The 21474-nt window shown below is 49.8% G+C and overlaps 1 protein-coding gene across 4 annotated transcripts in view; it reads right to left on the bottom strand.

Moving 5' to 3' along the window:
* NTM (neurotrimin) overlaps positions 1-21474 on the bottom strand; it is a 420911-nt gene that overhangs the window by 4115 nt on the left and 395322 nt on the right. The window contains exons 4-8 of one of the 4 annotated variants that reach the window (XM_055414990.2): positions 19707-19841; positions 17681-17801; positions 11676-11827; positions 8564-8599; positions 3938-3970 (exon numbers count right to left, since the gene is read on the bottom strand). In XM_055414990.2, the coding sequence (XP_055270965.1) occupies positions 3938-3970; positions 8564-8599; positions 11676-11827; positions 17681-17801; positions 19707-19841 (477 nt within the window). The remainder of the gene's footprint in view (positions 1-3937; positions 3971-8563; positions 8600-11675; positions 11828-17680; positions 17802-19706; positions 19842-21474) is intronic. The other 3 variants (XM_088832437.1, XM_088832438.1, XM_088832439.1) reach the window with 3 other exon arrangements.

Raw genomic sequence — 21474 nt, 5'->3', positions numbered from 1 at the left:
ACCACAGGTAAGCACAGTGTGAACTGGCCGTGGCGACAGGGAGGAACCTGCAGAATCTGTTATCCTTCCCCTCTGTGTCCACCTCTGCCTGTCCACCAATAACTGCCACCCCACAGCAGCATTTCCACCTCCATGTGAACTGCCTCCTCTCCTTTTGAAGTCCTAATCCCCTGTCCCCAGCATCCTCTTCTGTCTTTAGCTGAAGACGCTATTTAAGGTGAAGGTTTGGGACATTTTGGTGAGTGCATCAGTTTTCCTTGTCTCTTCCACGTACGTGTGAACTCAATTATCAGTCGTGTCTGCCTCTTTGCAAGCCCATGGACGGTAGCCCACAGGCACCTCTGTCCCTGGGATTCTCCAGGCAAGAACACTGGAGTGGGTTGCCATTTCCTTCTCCAATGCATGAAAGTGAAAAGTGAAAGTGAAGTCGCTCAGTCATGTCCGACTCTTAGCGACCCCATGGACTGCAGCCCACCAGGCTCCTCCATCCATGGGACTCTTCAGGCAAGACTACTGGAGTGGGTTGCCATTTCCTTCTCCGTTCATGTATATATGTATTATTAAATTTGTATTTTATTTTCTCCTGTTACTCTGTTTCATGTCAATTTAATTCTTAAGCCATCCAGAAGAACCTAGAAGTATACAGGAAATTTTCTTCCTCCCCAACTGCAGTGCTCGTGAGGCCAGAACTCCTTGGCAGTGCAAGTTCTCCTGCGGATAAGGACAAGAGATGACTCTGCTCCCCACCAGGGAGGTGAATGTCTGGGTGACACAAAGGTTAACCCCCTCCCTCTCCCAGTCCACCGCATACCCGTGACAAAGGGGCACCCTTGTGAACCTCCAAAGCTCCGGATGACTTGTAATTCAATTTCAGATTTGCTTATCCTTGACCACTGATCACAAATTGGTTGCATCTTCCAAAATCTAACTCCTGTTTCTAAACAAATCATTACCAGAAACCCCAGCTTTTATGTTCAATCACTGCTGACTCTATACAGCATTCTTTGGAATCTCAGAAGAGAAGTCGCCCCCAGAGAGGACACCCTTCCACTCTGGGACACCCCAGATTCTTGGCAGGAGAGCCCTACCTTTGCCTGAGGCCAGCTCTGAGACGGGGAGTTTGTTCTGGGTCCCTGGGAGCCAGGTTCCAAGTGTGATGGGAGGCTTGGTGGCTGCACGCCCCTCTGCCAGGCACGCTGCCCGTGATTCCAAGCGAGTTCTGCTCACTTTGCTCACGCGTGTGGACACACAGGTATCCATCCACCCAGGGCTCCCTTCCTCTCTAACCTCTTTTCCCTGAACACTGGCTCACACAGCTTCGAAACTCACTCCCCACTCCTCCCAGCGTGGCCCTCCTGTTCTGGCTCCTGGGAGGAGGAGGGGGAAGATGCCAGTTCCCACACGGAGATGCTCTCTGTCCCTGCCGCCCTCCACCTCTCTGGGCTGCGGGGACTGCACGTCTCCAGGGAGGTGGATGGCGGATGCACACGCCAGGCAGACAGCCCAGCTGGGAACTAGCCAGGCAAGAAAAGTCAGAAGACTTGTCTGCTGGCCAGGGAGTCCGCAGCGCCCTGCGGGAGGCGGCTGGGAGCTGGCAAACACGCCGGGCACCTGGCAACGCCGCAGTGTGGCAGGTATCTGGGGTGCGCGTTGTGTTCTGACTCTTCCTGCTCCCCTGGGGCTCCTGGGCGCTCTGCTGCTACTGGGATGCACACAGCGAGCCTGTGGGGAGGGCCCTGATCCCCCGTATCAGAGAATGCCTCCCAGAGAAGAGAGGAAATGCCTGCTGGGTGTGAGGCGGTGGGGAGGGCACTCGGAGTACGATGTTCTGTAGCTGCCCTCCTTTCCCAGGCGTGTCCGTGAGGCTGGTACTCCCCTGGACACCACCACATCCAGCAGGACCTCGCCTCCCCATCCCTTCCTGCTCCCCACCCAGCATCTCTATGGACACAGCTGCCCTGGAGAAGGAAACAGCGGTGGTTCCTGGAGAAACCCGAGGCGGGGTCTCCTCACATCCTCCAAGAGTCCACGCACCAGCTCTCCGCCCACCCACCCTGGATTTCTGGGTTGACTCCTGATGCCAACCCCAGGCCGATGTTTCTGTGACTCCAAGCTGATCAAACCACTAATGGATTAGATTCCTTTGGCCTTAGGGAACCTCTCAGCTGCTCCGTAGGACACTCAGAGGCTTGCTCTGACTCCTTAGCCTCACTCTTGGACACGTGTGCCTGGGGCTCTCCCTGCTCCTACTCCACACAACACCAGCAACACACATTCGTGCATGCACATGAGTGTGCACCCTCCAGCTTATTCTCTTTCCTTCCCACCATCACACCTTCTGCCTGAAATGCTCTTCACTAGACTCACTCCTACTCCTTGTTCCAGGTTCTGTTCTGGCTGCAGCCACCTCTTCCAGGCAGCCTTCCTTGACTTGCTTTGTTCCCTTCTACCACACCATACCATACACAACCCACTATTAAAATACATACCCATCCTGCAGTTCCCTTCCTGTGTCTCACATGTGTCTCCTCCTCCATGCTGTGAGCTCCAGAAGGGCAGTTCTGTGCCCAGCTGGGCCCTCGGCAGGTACTTAACAAACATTAGTTGAAGGAAGGAAGGGGCCAGAACAGTGACCCATGCTGACGTGTCTAAACCTACTTTGTGTCTGTTTTTCTTTTTCTTACGATTCTACTTGAAAAAGGAAAGTACAAACCAAACTGAAAACAAAGCAAAACATTCTTCTCCTATTTTGCCTTCTTTCAAACACCTTTCCCCCACTTTTCTAACAATTCCCAATATAAGTCACTGAAAATTCGCATGGTTGAGGGAAGATATACCCAGAGGAAAGGCCACATTGGTTAGGATTCCAGGTGGACTGTTTGCACCTGGAAATGTGTTCTGGCCCCTTGAAGCCCCTCGTGTGTGAGATGAAGGCTGTTATCTTCTGCTCTAATGTGTGGAAACTCAGTCTTGGAGACCTTAAGTGATGTCCCCAAGGTCCCTTGATTTCTGTCTCCAAATACAGTTTTCTTTTCAAGGACTTGGAACTGTGGTTTTGTGGGCCGCTCACATCTCCAGAGAGGAAGAGAGCAGAGAGTGAGGCTTCAGGGCCTGCCCAGCCCAGGTGCCGGTCAAGGTGGGGACCCCAGGCCTGCCCACACTGATCGGCACAGGAAGATCCCCACGAGAGGAGGACCCGCTGTCCAGGCAGGTGTGGATCCCAGGCTCCGGGCAGGAGGCCCTCTCAGAACCCGTGCTGGCCAGAGTGACAGCTCAGCCCATCTGCTTGGTGACGCGGCCACACAGAGGAGGTCGGTGTGCTCCATCTAGCAGCGCCTCCACTCGGCGTGGAAGGCTTTCTTTCCTCAGTCTCATCAGCGAGCTCTGGAGGCCTGAAGAGACTAATGACCAGGACCGTCAGGGTCCTGGAGAGCTGTGACGAGTGCCAGTTTATCCATTGGAAACATCTGGACGGATGTAGCCAAGTGACTCACCCAAGAACCGCCCCCTTCCTTCCCCTGACCCCTTCCTCCTGCCACTTCCCTTCCAGCTCTAAGTTAGAGAAAGAGAGAATGGGGTAAGCAGAGGCCAGCATGCAAGGCCAAGGTCCAAAAAGATCATTGCATTAGAGCATCATGTGCAAAGAGGCGGGCCTGCTACAGAAAGGCCCAGACGTGGAGCTATTCTGGGCACTGACAGGTCCCTATTAGTGTAGCCAGCAAAGACGAGTTAGACTTTGCAGGGGAGGCACCCGGGGAGAATCGATGTCCTTGGGGATGGTTAATCTGAATTGACACAGGGCCAGCCCGAGGTCAGGTGGTCCCCACCGGGCTGCCTCTTGGGGTTAGTGCAGAAGAGAACGCATCTTGTGAGAAGGCGATGAGTCTTGCGCCCCCCAGCCCAAGGCAGCAGCTGCCTGGAAAGTAAACATACCAACCTTTCCCAGGGGGCAGAGTTGTGGTTTTCACTTCTAAAAGAAATGAAAAACAAGCCACTGTTAAGGCAGAAAGCAGCCAGGGACTTTCACTTTACCCTCCGGCGGTTTGGGGGAAGGAGGCTGAACTGGCCCAGACCCTGTACTGTCCTGGCCATGGCCCAGCCCTGGGACATGTGCCCCTCTGCTGCGCTGGGAAGTCAGTTGGCATAGGTTGAGTGGGGGTTGGGGCCGGATGCTCACATTGGATCTCTGATTCAGAGATCCAGCATCCCCGCCGTGTATTGGCTGGGGAAGCTGGTACCCTGGAGCCTGAGCCCCCCAAGCCAATAGACACTTCTCTGTAGAACAACCTTTTTTCTTTGGCCACCAGACTATCCTCTAATTAGTTGAAGTCTGCAGAAGTAGAAGTGGAAGTGTTGGTCACTCAGCTGTGTTTGACTCTTTGCAATCCCATGGACTGCAGCCTGCCAGGCTCCTCTGTCCATGGGATTTTCCAGGCAAGAATACTGGAGTGGGTTGCCGTGCCCTCCTCCAGGATCTTCCCAACCCAGGGGTTGAACCTGGGTCTCCTGCATTGCAGGTGGATTCTTTATCGTTTGAGTCACAGGGAAACCCTGAAGTCTGCAGGCTTTATTATAAAACTAAAGCTTAGGCCCTCCTGCAGTAATATGAATGCAGGTGCCCACGCTCTGTTTGATCTGTAAAGTTAACCGGCATTCATCTACGCATCTTTGAGATATTAGTGAGCGAGGTTCAGTGTACTGGAGGAGGCCAGACCTTTGATATCTGACCTCTCTTGATGAGTCAGACTGTAACCAGCTGGCCCCAAGGGCTTCCTCTCTCTGGGGTGATCTAAGACAGTAAGACCTGCATCCCTGCTGCTGGGACCTGCCTGGGGAAATGCTGGGCATCAGCTCCCCTCTGCTGGCTGGATCAGGAAAGACCTCCATTCACCAGTTCAGGCTCTCGGGACAATGCATAGAGCCTGTCCTGCTGACTGGCCATAAGCAGGCTGACCTCTCATCTTTCCTTGTTAGCTGGGGGCCTCTGCATGTGTTCACCCTGGATACGGAGGATGGGAAATCCTTCCTCAGGGTATGTACATGTGTGCGTGCTAAGTCACTTCAGTCGTGTCCGACTCTTTCAGACCCCATAGACGGTATCCCACCAGGTCAGTCCATGGGATTTCCCAGGCAAGAATACTGGAGTCGGGTGCCATTTCCTTCTCCAGGGGATCTTCCCAACCCAGGGATTGAATCTGCATCTCTTGAGTCTCCTGTATCAGCTGGTGGGTTCTTTACCACCAGCATCACCTGGGAAGCCCTCCACCTTGTGTACAGGTATCTAATCACCATGATGCAAACTTTAAATATCTTACAATTTTACTCATTCATTATACCTGAAATAAGGAAAAGTAAAGCTGAGAAAAAGAAGATGGCATTAAGCCTTTTGCATAGAAGTGATAGGATTCTCCGTGCAAAGATCGTTGCATTTAGAACGAAAGATAACCTAGAGATGACTTCATCTAAACTCAACCAGAACGTTTGACCAAAAACACCTGAGTACGTCCCCATGTATTCAAACTCTCAGTCTACTCTTTAAAGGCACCTGAGACATGATACAACTCTTGATCCAAATGGACATTAGCTGCCCCAAGAAGCCACTCTGGTAAAGGCTGAAGGCAGATCAGTAATCAAAGATTAAAGTGGTGACTCAGAGAAGTCAATGGTCAATCCATAACACGATCTCTCTGTCACCAAACCCAGCTGAATCCAAGTTCCTAGGTGAGCACAGGGCTGCTGTCCTAGTAAGCAGAGGAGGGCTGGATTCATGGCAGAAAGGATACACAGAATACACAAACATTCCAGAAATAGGGCGAGGCGATTTTAGTTTGGTACCTTCTGTATTTAGACACACGTACCATAGAAACGCTAACTGCTGAGAGGCTGGGTTTAATGAGCTCTCTCTCATCCTCAGCAGGGAAGAACAGATCCTCTCTCCCACTGCAACTGTTTCTTCTGATGCACAGAGTTGACTTACTCCCCCGTTCTCTATTAAGATGATTTGATGGTCACCGTGAGGTTCGGCAGCGTGAATCAGCCGACCTTCCCCAGACCACTGATACCATCGAATCTGACTCCTCACCCAGGAGATAAAAGACAGCGGGTCAGGGATGGGAAATGAATAGCCACCGAGCCGCTGAGTGTGTCCCCGGCACTCTTGCCTATGAGGGAGGGCATGAGGGATGGTGGTGGATCCATCAGTCCTTAGTTATCATGGCAGGAGTCCTGCAGCACTACATATCAACACAAGAGCAGGACATGAAATCCATTGTGTTTGCGAGAGGGGGAGTGGAGAAATACATCAGGGTGGCAGAAAATGCTGAGAAGGAAGGAAACTCTTTTCTGGATCCTTCTGGACCATTTGAATACTGAGTAACAAAATAGCTTGGAATGTCTCTTAAAGCTAAGTGTTCCTCATGGGTGGAAATACATCTAGATGAGAGGAGCCTAACCTGGGTGTGTTCCAGAGAAATGAGGTAGCTCTCTGTTCTAGGGTAGGCTAGCTACCGAGGAGGGAAAAGCAACACACACACATATACACACACAGAGCAATGCATAAGGTAAATGCCCCAAGAGCATGGTCTTTTTTCTCTAATACAGTCCTTAGTGTACAAGAGTCCAACAGCTATACTGAAGACCACACTAATCCAAGTCTTGGAATATTCCAGGATTCTACCATCTACACAGCACTGGCCTTGACCCATTGTCCTGCACCCAACGAGAAGGGTGATGGGGTGGGAGCAACGCAGAGAAGAGAGCTGGCATGGAGACCCCGCCCCACCTTCCCAGTGGATCACAGAGCACAGAGCGTGGTGAGGATGCTCAGCTCTGGGTCAGCAGGTGGAGCCTCAGCTCCTAGTCCTCTGCTCAGAACCAGGCAGGGATTTGTTTGCTTCTGGTCAGTTTTGTTACTGTTGGCTTCGATGTGGGACGTGCTCCCTCCATCCCTGGGGTGCACCTTCAGTGGAGTTCTAACTGCTTAGCAACCAATCCCTGTTTGAAAAGTTCCCTTTCCAGCTGAGAATACAGGTATCAGTGAATACAATGAGCTGAGTCACTTGAAGTCTCTTAAAGCCCCTCGCAAGCTGTCTTCTGCCTACCTCCCGCCTCTCAAGCGTCCCTTTCACCATTTATGGCCTTTGCTACTTTTCCAACATTCTTCGAGATCTGCGCATATGTCTTGGTCAGGGGTTCAATAAGCGTACATTGAGTCACTAATTGAACCCGGAGCCTTCCATTGACTTCCTTTTCTTTCTATTCCTGTTGCATTTCCCTGTTTGTGGTTCATCACCATGGCGCTCTGTATCACTAAGGTGAATACTGTATCCCTGAATCTTCTCACCATAAAAGCTTTCTCCTCTTCTGTCAAGTAATTTCGCATATAATTCATTTCCTTCCGTCTCCCCCTCCCCAAGTCTAACGCCATCCTCTGATGATGGCTTGCATGGCCAGATGTGAATGGATGAACAAGATGAGGGAGGTGCTAGGTGGGGGGAGAAGGATGGTGGGAAGTGGGGAAAGACCCTCTCTTCACTGTGGTCACAGCCGCTTTGCTGTGGGGCTCTCCGAGGGTCAGCACTGTCCTCAGCAGGAAAGGGTAAACAGCACACACACCATGTGTCCAATTCTGCCACTCAGCCTAGGCCCACTTCTGAACATTTCGTCATGGTCTAAATGAATCACTTTAGCTAGGCTAAGGGACCTTGAGAAAATTTGAGGGGCTGAGTAAAAAGAGGCAAGAGATGCGGGTATCACAGGGTGGGGAGGGTTGGCGTGGAAGAGGTGGACAGAAGCTACGGAGAGGGTTTGAGAAATGAGTTCATGAACCCCTGGATCATGATATGGGGGGAGGCCTGTAACCAGAAACTGGGCTCCAATGGTTCAAGACGCACCTGGTGGTTTTCAAAGCCTTTTTACTATGTGTTCTCAGGTGAAGGCTAGAACAACTCTCAGATTATAAGGCGGGTCAATTCTATGGCCCAGACAAGGAAATTGAGTCTGAACGATACTTCCTGACCCGCCCAAGTGCACAGCACCCCCGGAAGTCGGGCTCTGGACAGGAGCTCAGCGGCGTCTGCTCCAAGGACCTTGCAGGGGCACCTGCCCACCTTCCTCCCTGAAGACGCTCCCCACGAACGCTCTGTGGCAGCTTAGGGACCCTCTGAAACTCCCTGTACTGGAGGTTTGCTTCTGTGGCTGATGGGGGTGCTGTCACTGGGGCTCCTATGAGAAGCACTCAGTGGGTGGACTTCTCTGCCTGTTGCCCCAAGCCTCGCTCTCTGAGCCTTTTGTCTCCATGCAGACCTCCAGGCTTTGAGAAGATAGGGTTGTTTCTTTTCTTCTCCCTTCCCAGCCTGTCAGGGGAGGTGGGCAATATGAGCAGAGAGTAAGGGGGTCCTTGGAGTTTCATCGGCTCCCAGTAACCCACTCAGCACCTGCCACCATCCACTAGCTGCTGGACAGACAGGAGCCTCAGGGAACACACAGCTGGGCAGGGGGAGGGGGCTCTGGGAGAAAGCGGGCAGGGGAGAACCCATAAAGCAGGGGGAGGGGGGATACTGACCTTGCAACAAAGATGAGCTTGTAGGCTCACTTAGCTCTATATCGGGTGAGGGACACACAGGAGAGAAAAATGAAAACAAACACACATATTATATACAGTAGCTATATATCCATCATATATAGTTTGTATACCGCCTTTCACAAACATTTCTGGAGGGATGGAAAAATAAAGGAACACATGAAAACCAGAGGTGGTGGGGCAAGATGCAGATGAGGAACGGCGAAGGGCTGGGTGCATGCACACGGGATGCTGAGGTTGGAAAGCAAGGGGCTGGCCATGCATTCGCAGCCTCTGCAGGAGCACGGACTCTGGGCGTGTGCTGAGCTGGGGTGCTGACTTGGTAGCAGAGGACCAAAGCCTCTTTCCAGATGAGATCTGTGTCTCATCCACAGCTCCACTGGTTCACTTGGGGAGACCAAGTTTATGGATTTCTGGCCTCCCAGCACCACGGCAGAAGTAAGGTCCCCCAGGAATCTCTGTGATTTAGGATCCCAGGGACTGAATTCTCCTGGTCCCCTGACGCCTCTGGAGCCTTAGGGACCAGGTTCTCAGAATCCTACTGGCAGGGCTCTTGCTAGGAAGGACCACGCCTTCCCCATTTGACTGTAGTACCTCAAAGGTATTGACCCTGAAGGAATCTAACCAGCACCCACATTCCTCACTTTTCAACGTCAGGTCATGCTTCCGAGCAGGTTGGCGGCAAAATGATGCTAATTTAACTGGCTCTCGGATGCTACAAGAGAAGGAGTTTCATCACAAAGTTTGTGTATTCACAGAAAGCAAAGGCTGCTTTCTGACCTGCCTAAGTCGGCTTGATGGGTCTGATCATAGGAAAGGGCATAGAAAATTCGCTAACACGTTTATATTTGTCAAGAGGTCTTATTGATAGTGGGCACTGATCAAAAGTTTAGGGGCTGGGTTGTGTGGACCAGTTGCAGTGTGAGCCAAGGGGGAGGAAATGCAGGCATGGCACATTAATGGGATTTCGTAGCTCCATGGAACTAGGTGTCACCCAGGTGGTGAGGCTGTGAGGGGCTTCTCAGAAACGCTCTCTTCAATGAGGCTAAAAACCTGGTTGCTGTTTGATTAAATTTGGAAATGTTCCAAATTGTTTCTCCCTCTTAGAGATTTAGCATGCAAGGGCTCTGAGCCCTCCTGTGTTAAAGAACATCCCCGCATGGACCCAATTCATCTTTGTTTGATCTGGTCTTTCTAAACTTACTTGAATCCATACTATCACTTTTCCATACATGTTTTTAGAGAGTCTCCTGGACTCCAGAAAACTGGCAACTATTGGACCATCTCACCTGACACACAGGGTGCAGGGGATACTGACAGACTGCCAGGGATGCGGGCAGAGGTCTTAATTGCCAAACACGGGTCTGTGGAAAGGAGCAGATTTATGGCGCATGCTTCACTGCATTGCTTGTCACAAATGTCGGTATTTCACTCTTAAAGTTTGCTTTTTCTCCCTCTTCTCATCTGAGATGGCTTCAGGGGACGAGGCCAGGGAATTAGACAGCAGCGATAAAGTCAGTTGCAAAACCATTTCATGCATCTGATTTGGAGGAGCAGAGGGGTCAAAGGAGGAGGGAGACTGTTTACAGGGAAGAGGAAGGCTGTGGGGGGAGGGCGGGGAGAGCCTTGGATCTGGGAGGCAAGGGGAAGCGGGGCCGCCCCTTCCTAATCACGGTCCTTCTGTTCACGCAGACAGACACCTGCCAAAAAGCCAAAAGGCTGACAAACGTGAGCGGCCCTGATGACTGTCCCTGGGTGGGAGGCGTCAGACACATCAATCAGTCTAATCACAGCTCTGCCCATTCCGGTCTGCCAGTTCTGGGATCAAGGGCAGCCTGCCCCCTCCCAGCCCTGGAGGATAAAGCTGGGCTTTATTTTATGTGCTGGGGAAAAGGGGAGATGGAATGCAATTTGGAAATCTGGATGGAGCAAGGGAAGAGCACAGGTGGGCTGTCTGGACGATCTGATCGGGGTCTATGGTGCCATGGAGGAGATGTGGCAGGGTGGGCAGGCAGTGAGGGGTGCTTTATGGAGCTCTGGGATTATCCGGGAGTTCTCCGAATAAAGGGGTTTAGGCTCCTGCCCATGATCTGCTAGTTTCCTTACCTTTCCCTTCCCAGGACACTCAGGAGTGCTTCTTAACATGGGAGATGGGGGAACAAACTGGAAGGATTCTAAGCTAAGGTGCTTGCTGGGCCTGGAGGATGTGCCTCCCACCCCCGCAAAGCAACCAGAAATGAGCCCCATGGGCTGTGTGGACAGTCTGCATCTTCCTGGGGAAGGAGCCCACCAGAGATGTAGGATGGCCCTCGGGCATCCAGGCTCAGGTCTGTGTGACTGTTCTCCCCCAAGAAGCATGAGACCTGGGGATCTAAGTTTGTTTACTTGCCTCCTTCCCTTGTTTCTGGCACCCTTATAGTCGCTGGGTATGCAATGAAGGCACCACAACTTGCCTTGCCCACATTAGTCCTTCGATAAATAGGGACTGAATGAATTAATGCATGAATGATTATGCGACTTCCGTCAAGATGGTGGCTCGGTTGGACAGATAACATCTTAACGCAGCCAGACAACACCCTGGGAAACAAATGCAGAACCAGGGACACACCCACTGGCTATGTTAATTCTCCCTCTGACACTAACATTACTCAGGATCCCAAGGCCCACGAGTCTACTTTTATAAATACGATGCCGTTTCTCTTATATCCCGAGGACCAGAAACGGTAACATTTCACACTCATCCAGGGAAGAAGTATGGAAACAGTGTATATTCCCCTCTGGTTCTTGACGACTAGATCCGATTGCAATCCCCACGGTCAGTTAAGGAGATACTGCGGGGGAAAGTTCAATGTCACTTCAGTATCCCCCAAACCCTTTCCTGCAGTGTCAGGACTTCTACTACAGGATGAAACCCGGGGTCTCCTTTCACACGTGTGCTGTTTCTCTCCCCCTCCCGCCTCACCCCTGACCTTCTCACCCACCCCCGCCTAACTGCTCCTGACTCTCTTCCTTCCCTCCCTCTACCTTTCCCTCCCCCCGCCCCGCCCCGCCTCGCACTGTGCTCCTTGCTGTCCAGCTTGGGGCTCTGTCTCACCGAACAGTGTGATGCTGGCATTGGTGTGACCCAGCTTGTTGGAGGCCACACACGTGTAGTTCCCATAGTCATGTTCAGAGACGTTGAAGAAGATGAGTTTTGAGAGGAAAGGTCTGTTTTCCACTTTGACCCCTTTCTTGCCTTCAACCAGCCTGAGAGAAACAAGAGACAGAAGGAAAAGAGAGGAAAAAGGGGATGGTTATATGTATTTTTTCCTCACGAGGAAGAAGAAAAACTCTGGAATTAGTGAGCTTCCCTCTTCCCCCTGTCTGGCATCCCTATAATCCCGTTTTCTTATTTTGTTTTGTTTTCCACTCAACTACACAACAAGTTTGCCACCATGGCACACGTAATTACATTTCTCTGTTTTATGTGTGTGCCTGGAGACATGCTTGGCACAATGCAGATCTTCATCTCTCTCTGTAATTATTGAAGTTCTCTGAAGGCAGGTGCCTTCAACAAATACAATGCGCCAGCTGTGTGCCATTCAGCCCCATAGGATCCGAGCAGTAGGTGCTGGAGAATTGATGTTATTGATGAAGATGATGATGGTGATGGTGATGGCAAGCATGAAAATGAAGAATCTAGTCTTCAAACAGGAGAAAAACCAGATAGGTTTGAAAGAGCAAAGTTTTTCATGCAACTGGTAGTAAAACTGTCCCTTAAGAATTTGAGACATTCTAAAGATAGTAATTTATCTTCGGCCTTGATCAGGATAAAAGAATCAGGGACTGTTTTTACATTAGGGGACCCTGATGGGCCTGGGAGGGGTGATCTGTCCATTGTATTTGAGCATCTCATCCTGGGAGGGATTACAGAAGCCCGAGAGTGTGGCCTCAGACAGCCAGGACCGCCTCCCTGGCTGTCTTACCCCATCATGGAGTCCAACGTGCCTTAAGGGCTGACACCAATGGCTGGGGGGCCACTGAAAAAAGCCAGGGAGAGAGGTGGGGAGGACAGCCAGACACACTTGTTACAAGTGCAGACACCATTATAGGGCAGACAGAGCGGGAAAGGAAAAACTGCTTCGGTGGTTGGTGGGGCCACACTGCCCTTTGGAGGCTGTTAGGAACAACTCCTATGGAACCTGCACGTCTGCATGGAAATCATGAGAGCACCGCTCATCTTTGTAAAAACCGCTGGGATGTCCTGTTTCGGAGAACAGGCTTTAAGCCAAACTGTTAGTTTCCCTGAAATAATTTGTCTTCCTTGCCTAGAAGCTGTCTATGCTGCAGGAAAGACAACCACCAGGGACAACCATCCTTCTAAATTGAGGATCTCAGGGATTGATCCCCAAAGCTCAGTTGCCTGTGCAGGGGCTGGTTGAGCAGGGCATGTGGACAGGACAATGTGTCAAGGTGGACACATGTTGGAATGGGTTCGCAGGGCAGAAACTGAGGCAAATGGCTGGTACTGGAGTCATCAAACCGAGAAAGACAATATTCCAGCAGAAATAGAAAGCAAAGCCCAGCAGGATAATGATGAGAAAATACTTTGTAAACCATAAAATGTTATTCAAAATAATATATTTCCGTGGAGTGAGACATAGAAAACTCCTTCCTGTCCCTGGGCCACAGGACAGTTTTGGCAGCGACATTAGCTGCTGTATCATTATCTGAAGGTGTCCTCTCTGCAGGACAAATGGACGGTTCTCTCCATCACCAAGACTTGTGACCGCTGTGATGAGAAGACCAGGATTTGGGCCTCTGTCCCAACCCAGCGTCTGTCTCCAGGGAAGTCGGAGCGGGGCTGTAGGAACGTTGCTTTCCATCCTGTAGATGTTCATCTGGGGGCTTTTCTCTCTCCCATGTGAGGGACAGCGAACCAGCACGGGTCCACACACTTCGTTATAATGTGAGCACAGTCCGAAAGGAATGAGGTGTCTGGCTGTGCAGCCAGAAGCCACTGTTCTATCTCCGGCTTGTTCTGTTGCTGTCCTGCAGGGGATGCTGTCCATAGGAGGCTCTGCAGCCCACCTGCCAGAGGTTTCTCTGAGTTCCTCAAGCTTATTGATCCCTTTTGCCATTCTGACGCCATCCCTGGGCTGAGGAGGAAGTCGTCACATTGGAACCAAGCTGTGAATTAGATTTCAGCTCTGCAGTGGGGAGAGACACTTGCCCAGAAAGGCTCTGCTGACAGCTCTGAAATGTCTTTAGCTCAAAGCAGAGCAGGGCGGCCAGTGGTATTCGGCAGCATTTTGCAGCTTCTGGGGTGACGCTCCATGTGGTCACACACTTCCCTGTGCCACAGAGGACAGACGCCTCCATGCAATGGGAGAATGGAGGTGTCTGAAACTGAGCAGGACCCTGTGGAACTCTGCTGCACAAAGCCTTTCTGTACCCCCCATTTTCTAGTTTGTAGGAAATAGGTTTCACTCAGCCTCCTAGACCTTCCCTAAGTTTCAAAGGGCAGGTCCAAACACTTGCTAATGGGGGAAGGGAGGCCATGGCAGACGGGGAGAAGCAGCCAAGAAGCAACAGGACAGCCTTGGGACAGGGTCTTGTTTCCCCTTCGAGGCCACTGGGGAGGCTGCTCAGGGATGCATGAGTGCTAAGTTGCTTCAGTTGAGTCCAAGTCTGTGACCCCATGAACTGTAGCCTGCCAGGCTCCTCTGGCCATGGGATTCTCCAGGCAAGAATACTGGAGTGGGTTGCCATGCCCTCCTCTTCCCTTTAAGGGATACACATAATGTCTTTGAGTTGTTTAGCAGATGTTGAAACCACCACCAGGTGGGAAAAGTTAACTATAAACTGCCCACAAGTACAAAAGGTTAATGATGCTGATCCCTGATTATCTCACTATCAGCCAATCAGAAGAATGTCCACTAGCTGATCCCACCCTCCTCTCTGAACCATTATAAAACTCCCCATTATCCCCTCCAGGTCGGGACACAAAGTTTTGAGGGCATGAACCCACAGTGGCCCCCTTTTCCTGGCAAAGCAATAAAGCTAGTCTCTTCTTCACCCAAAACTCTTGTCTCTGAGATTCAATTTGGTGTCAGGGTATAGAGGCCAGTTCAGTGTCACTACCAGGCTTCAGCTTCTTCATGCTTTTCAACAACTCGAGTCCCTACAGATGAGTGGTCCTTATTAAGGACAGGGTTCCCTTTCCTCTCCCTTTGATCCATGGCACACACGGTGGTGGCGGGCACTGAGTGACTCGAACTCGGTCAAGAGAGACTTCTATCCTAAATTCTGAGAAAACTGCCTGTCCCCATCACAAGGACTCCTCTGATTGGTCTCAGAAATTCGATCATCTCACCAGAGATATCAGTTAGGTTAGAGGTGGCCTTCCCCTTAGTGGGGGCCATCTTCCCTGGGAGACCTCCCTGGAGGAGTGACCTGCCAGTGGTCCAGGAAGGACAGGCAGTGACAAGACTTCAGAGGCAGGGATGCTCTTCAAAAGCCTGGTGCCCAGAGGACAGACACCTCCATTCAGCGGTAGAACACGGGGCTGGGGGGTAAATAAATGAAGGGCCAACAGAAGAACTGAGCGGAATCAACTAAAGGAGAGAAAGGGGCTGCCTCGAGAAGGGCTCAGATGGAGACTCGGAGCCGCCTGAGCCCCGGTCTCTGAAAGCCCCTGCCCATGGCGACGCTGTCAGGCGGGCTCTTTCATCCTGGGTGAAGCCCGCAGCCCCCTCCCTGGGGCACAGCAGCTGTGCAGAGCTGAGCTCGCCCTTCGTATGCTCACCATTGGCCACTTCTGCCTAAGCGCTAATCTTTCCTCCACATCTTTTAAGATTTTGTTTCCTCCACATTTTGCTTGCATTTTCATCCCATCAAGGATTAGAAAAACAGGATGTAGCTGATTAATGTCCTTGAAGATCTGAACCATTGAAAGTTCAGGAATTTACCTTGGAGCTCAATGGATTTCTGTTTTTTCGCTATGATTTTTGATATTGGACTTTCATGTCTCAGTTTTCTTCTTAGTATGAAAGAAAAGATAAAATGGATGGAGAAAGGAAGCAGGATTTTGAAGAAAGATACCCATGTTTATTTATTGGGAAAATACTACTCCCTTCTGCTTGATTATGAATTCTTGGGAAAAAGGAGAAAAGCCTGTTATTTCTTCTAATCTCTGAGTCTGCTTTTCTCATTCTGTCTCAAACACACATCTACAAAATGGGCTCGATGAATACAGTGCCCCCAAGTTGCTGCCAGAACTGGCGCTTAAGAACAAAAAAGTAGTGCTTCTCACTTGGAAGGATTATAATGAGCCACAGTGGAACCTCTGACTAAGTGACTTGGTTGTAAACAAAGTTCAGGCGTTAATGCAGAGGGGCTAAACTAGAGGGGCTCTTGGTGCTGACTGGCCTTTTTTAAAAAAAATTAATTAAAAAAATTTTTGGCTGCCCTGTGTGGCATGTGGGATCTTAATTCCCAGACTAGGGGTCAACTCTGCACGCCTTGCAATGGAAGCAGAGTCCTAACCACTGGACCACCAGGGAAGCCCCTAACTTTATTTTTTATTGAAGTATAGTTGATTTACAGTGTCATGTTAACTTCAAGTGTACTGCAAAGTGAGTTAGTTATACATTCATATATATATATGTATATGTACACACATATATCTATTCTTTTGCAGATTCTCTCCCCTTATAGGTTATTACCAAATGTTGACTATAGTTCCCTGTCCTATTATATAGCAGGTCCTTCCCTTGTTGATTATCTCTTTTATATATATTTAACAGTAGTGTGTATCTGTGAATCCCAAACTCCTAATTTATCTCTTTTCCTCCCTTCCCGCTGTGGTAACCACGTTTCACTTCTATGTCTATGAGTTTGTTTCTATCTTGTAGATAAGTTCATTTGTCATAGTTTAGATTCCATATATAAGTGAGAGTATATGGTATTTGTCTTTCTGTTTCACTTCGCTCACTATGATAATCTCCAGGTCCATCCAAGTGGCTGGAAATGGCATTCTTCCATTCTGTCTTATGGCCGGGTAATATCCGTTGTATACACGTACCACATCTTCTTTATCCATCCTTCTGTCAGTGGGCACTGAGGCTGCTTCCACGTCTTGGCTACTGTACCTAGTGCTGCCGTGAACACTGGCCTCATAAGTAAAGAAGCCCAGACACCGGGGATGTTGAGTCCCGCGGGCTGGGTCGCTCTCAACCTGCGTCTTGGTCTGGAGTCGCTCACTGTCTCTCCTCCCCAAAGTTGCCCTTTTTGTGGCTTTTCCCCTCAGCTTCTCAGGCTCGTCACTCCTTCCCTGTCCTGTACCCCCATACGCCTCAGGACTTGGCGTTGCCACCTCCCCATTTTCACCAAGTTGTGTTCTGACCGTGGGCAGCTCCTGCCCATCAATTGCTGTTCATCCACCTTAAAATAGCTCTTTGATGGCAGTAATTGCCTGGCTTTCGGAGCTGCTGAACCCTGTGCTAATGTGCCATTTGATAACTCCTCGCGGTGACAAACTTCAGTGAATCACGGCAAACATCCGGATGGCAGCTGCGACAATAGGAGGGGACGGGGAGGCCCTTGTCTTTTCTCCTGCCCTGAAAGTGCAAGCTCTGCACAAAGGAGTGCCAAGTCGGGTCACGGACACGTCCCTGCACCACCACTGAGCACATCTGGAATGGAACTGGAGTCCTCGGCCAGGGCTAACTCAGCCCCGGGAACATTCCTGACGCCTTAATGCAAGACTGAGAATGTGTTAAAAATAGCTGCGTGCAGAACACATTATTTCCTAGGCCTATAAAAAATTCACAGACTTTCCAGGGCTCCTGGTGGTCTTTCCTTTGACAGTTTCTTTTCCTAAAAAAATAGTTTTTCTTAGGCTCATTGACTGGCGAGTGATAGTTCTACATGGCAGCATTACAAACACAGCTGAAATTCATTCACGTCAAGAAGAGACTGGCCCGGTACTGTTTCTCTTTCATAGGTAAGAGGCATTTAAGAGAGGACACTGCAGGAATCCATTTGCATCTGTGTGGAACCAGGGACCTGGAAAACCTTCCTTCTTCTTGAGGGAGGGAGAGGGGAAGGGAGTCTTACCTTTTGTCATCCTTGTACCACTGGAATTCTGCCGAGGGAACCGCGGAGGCTTCGCACTGCAGGGTCCCCTTCTGTCCTACAGGCACGCCGGTCCCCTTAGCTTCTGAAATGTATGGAGGATCTACAAAGAGAAGACATTCAACAGCATCTCAAATGCCTCCCTTGCTTTGTTTTCCAGGCCCCACTCTAACTCTGGTCTCCACGAAGTGCCAGACAGTGAAGCCATCCCGTATCACCAAGGAAAGGCTCGAGTGCACTGCCTCTGCTCCCCTCTGGACACGAGTGGAATGAGCAGGCATTTAGGCCTATTTCCTGCTTAAACTTTTCCACTTTCATAGGATACAGCCAACTCCATCCACCGTATGCCCCATGGCTTGACAGTACCTTTAATCTAGCCCTGTAGATTTTCTGCACACCAGGTTTTTGCCAGAGTATATAAGCTTGAACTATTCAATTCCCATTGAAAACTCGGTTGCAAGAAAGAATAGTCACAGAGAATTGCCTGGGGGATATACAGATCTGTCATTCGTGGAGGTGCTTTACCCTGGACCCTTGAATACAGCCAGAACAACTTTACCTAAGTACTCGGCCTGCTTTCATGCCAAGTCTTTGCCAAACTACCCTTGTCATGCTGACAGTTGCACTGAAATGCATTATGGAAAAGAGCCACAGCCAACCATTGCATAACCATTGCAAGTGATGCTTGTTGTACTCTATTTATAGAGACCTTAAAGTGGAATTATTTCTCAAGTCTCAGCACCAGAAAAAAGCAGTGCTTCTCCCAAGCGACAAATTCACTTTTATCTTATGAACACAAACCTCAAACCAAATGATGTTTCCTCTCTTTGCTTTAGCACCTGGAAGCCAAATCCTGGACCTGCATCTGACCACCTCAGGATATAAACTTCGTGTGCTGATTTATGCATAGCTTTCTCTTATTTCCCTATATAGGTTTTTCCCTTCTCTTACATCTCCTTACTGTTTAGGTTAATCTTTATTAACTGTAAATTATGTCACTTTAAAAAGAAATTGTGGTAGGCTACAAAAATGGCATGATTGCTTCACCTGTTTCCTTGATTCTTCAAGTGCTTTGTGTTAATTAGGCTCAACTTGTAACATAAACCAATATATTAAAGTAAAGAAGGAGTAAACATCAAACCAAGGTATTCTTCCTCTATGTCCAACCCCACCCAAGTTTGGAAGGAGAAACTCTTCTTGTCTGCTGGTTTAACTCTTGGGTTCTATTCTGTCCTAAGAACAGCTGAAACCAGCACAGCTGGGAAAACTTTCTGAATGTCCTAGAGACCTGAGTCGGGGTACCTAACGAGGAACCTAGAGAGAATGCATGAGGGAGCGGGGATGTTGAGCAGCTTCGATGTCAGAGAGAATCTGGATGGTGAAGGAAGAGGAGGAGTCCAGAGAAGTGGCCTCCAGCTTTTGGGGTTCAGTACCAGAGTCGGACACGGCTGAGCGACTGAACTGAACTGAACTGAACCTCTATTAGCAAAAAATAGGTATGAGATATATCTTCTCATATTGGACATGTGTATGTTTATCTATTTATAGTTCAATTGTGAATGTATACTATGTCCATCAACACACATAATTAGAAGCGGATGAGATAACATAAGTATACCATAAACATAAATTATAATATTTCTTCCATGCACGTACTTTTTATTTTTGCTCCCTATTAAGGAGATGACTGTCCAGAGAATGAGAAGCTTGGTGACATTATGAGTAAAAATTGAGATTCAAAGACAAGCTTGTATAAATTATGCATTGAATGCCATGTAATGATCTTTTAGGACTCTAAGTCCAGTTTTGGATTATATAAAATTACTTTCGGCTCCCATTTATTTTCTTTAAGAGTTTAGAACTGTTGCTCTTGAAAGCAAAAATTGGACAGTGAGGCTGCACCATTTCCTATCCCGAGTCAGGGCTGGCACAGTGGTCCAGCTCTCTCTGTGGCCAGGAGGGCAGAACCTCCCAAAGGTGCTGGGTGGGGGCGCCTGAGATGACTTACAGTTCACGGTGACCTTGACTCTCCGCACCACTGGGGCCGCCACGTCGTTGGAGGCGCTGCACTCGTAGTCCCCCGACTGCTCCCGGGTGATGCCCTGGATTTCCAAGTATTCGTCTTCACTCACAAAGCCCACAGCTGCAGGAGAAGGGGTGAGGGAATAGGAGGAGAAACACCGAAGGCACAAACTTAGCAAACGAAGTGTGGAGTGGTTACGTCTGCAGAGCATCGTTCTTATTCTCAGTTCAGAGTCTCAGGATGGATGCCAGCTCCCCCGCCTGCATCCCTTCTACCTCTCACATCACAGCTTGTCCTTGGTTCCCCAGTGCACCAGGTACAATGCTTGTGCTCCTACCTGGACCCCCCGAGCATGGAGTCTGCAGAGTTGCCGGACCTCAATAAGTGATGAATAATGTCAATGTTCACCCTCCCCGAAACTCACCAAGCAGTCAGGCTCTGGGTCTCAGATAGGCCGCCCCAACCCACCCATCTAGGTCATCACAGAGCACACTGGGATGTCTGGAGGAACAAATGATAAACCGATTACATGAAAGCAGTTTGAAACCCACTTTGAAAGCACTACACACGTGTCGCTTTTCAAACCCTCTTTGAAAGCACTATACAGTTATCCTGTGACTTTCCTGGAGGTCCAGGCTCAGAGGATCAGGGCTATGTTAACGCAGTGTGTGGGGCCCATTCTGAGGGGGAGGGAAGAGGCACAGTCCTTCCCCCAGGGCATAAAACCTCTCCATCATGCTGCCTGTATCTGTGATGCAGACAACAAAAAGAAACTGATGTCATACAAAGAATTATGTGCGTGGTATGTAAATTAGGAGAGGAGGGCCTCAGAGGATGAGATGGCTGGATGGCATCACCGATGCAATGGACATGAACTTGGGCAAACTCCGGGAGCTGGTGATGGACAGGGAGGCCTGGCGCGCTGCAGTCCATGGGTGGCAAAGAGTCGGACACGACTGGGCGCCTGAATAACAACATGTAAACAACGCTTGTACTTGTTCTGTGACGTTGCTAAGATCAGCATTTTTATCGCGGTGATAGCAGGAGTCATGACGGTGTCACAGAAGACCACAGCTCTCGGACGGAGGGACCACTGCCCGCCCAGAGCGGCTGGCACTCCTGGGCCTTGATAACTCTGTCACCATCCCGACCGAGTCCAACCTGAGCATCCCTTAGGTGTCTTTCTGCCCTATGAAACCTGTAGTATACACATACAGGAGCTCCCCTGCCTGGACTACCTGCGGACAGCATCCATCACAGCAGGCAAGCAAGAGTTAACAAATTCACAGGACGAACCAAGAACATGCTGAAAGTACCAAGCAGGGCCCCAAAGTCCAGAATCTGAGAAGACAGTCAACATTAGCCCATAGAGACTCACAGTCCCCACCAGTAAGCACAGTGTTCTTAATTGTCACAGTGGCCTTAATTGTCTGTCACTGCTCCCTAAGCATCTTTAGGGGAAAAAGCACTAACCTTGAACTGATGAAGGGTGGAGGAAATGAGGAGAAGAGGCTTAAATGAAGAGCTCGTGCTTCCTTTTACATTGTCGCTGTTTATTTGCACCCACCATGAGCCTATGTTTGTCAGATCTTCCCCGCTAGATGCTGTAATTACTGTGCAGAGCATCGCGGACACTAGTGTCACACTTAATATTCCCATTAATTTTAAATGGTGGTCCTTGGTACATATGTGTGGCAATTGGTGTCATATTTTAATTAGGCTTGCCCTACACCATCTGAAATTAATAATAGCG

The sequence above is a fragment of the Moschus berezovskii genome, chromosome 25 (genome assembly GCF_049115385.1).
Source record: "Moschus berezovskii isolate FMDL1 chromosome 25, NW_MosBer_1.0, whole genome shotgun sequence".
Classification (NCBI taxonomy): Eukaryota; Metazoa; Chordata; class Mammalia; order Artiodactyla; family Moschidae; genus Moschus; species Moschus berezovskii.
The sequence above is the reverse complement of the archived record's forward strand: the minus strand, read 5'-3'. Positions and strand labels throughout refer to the sequence as shown.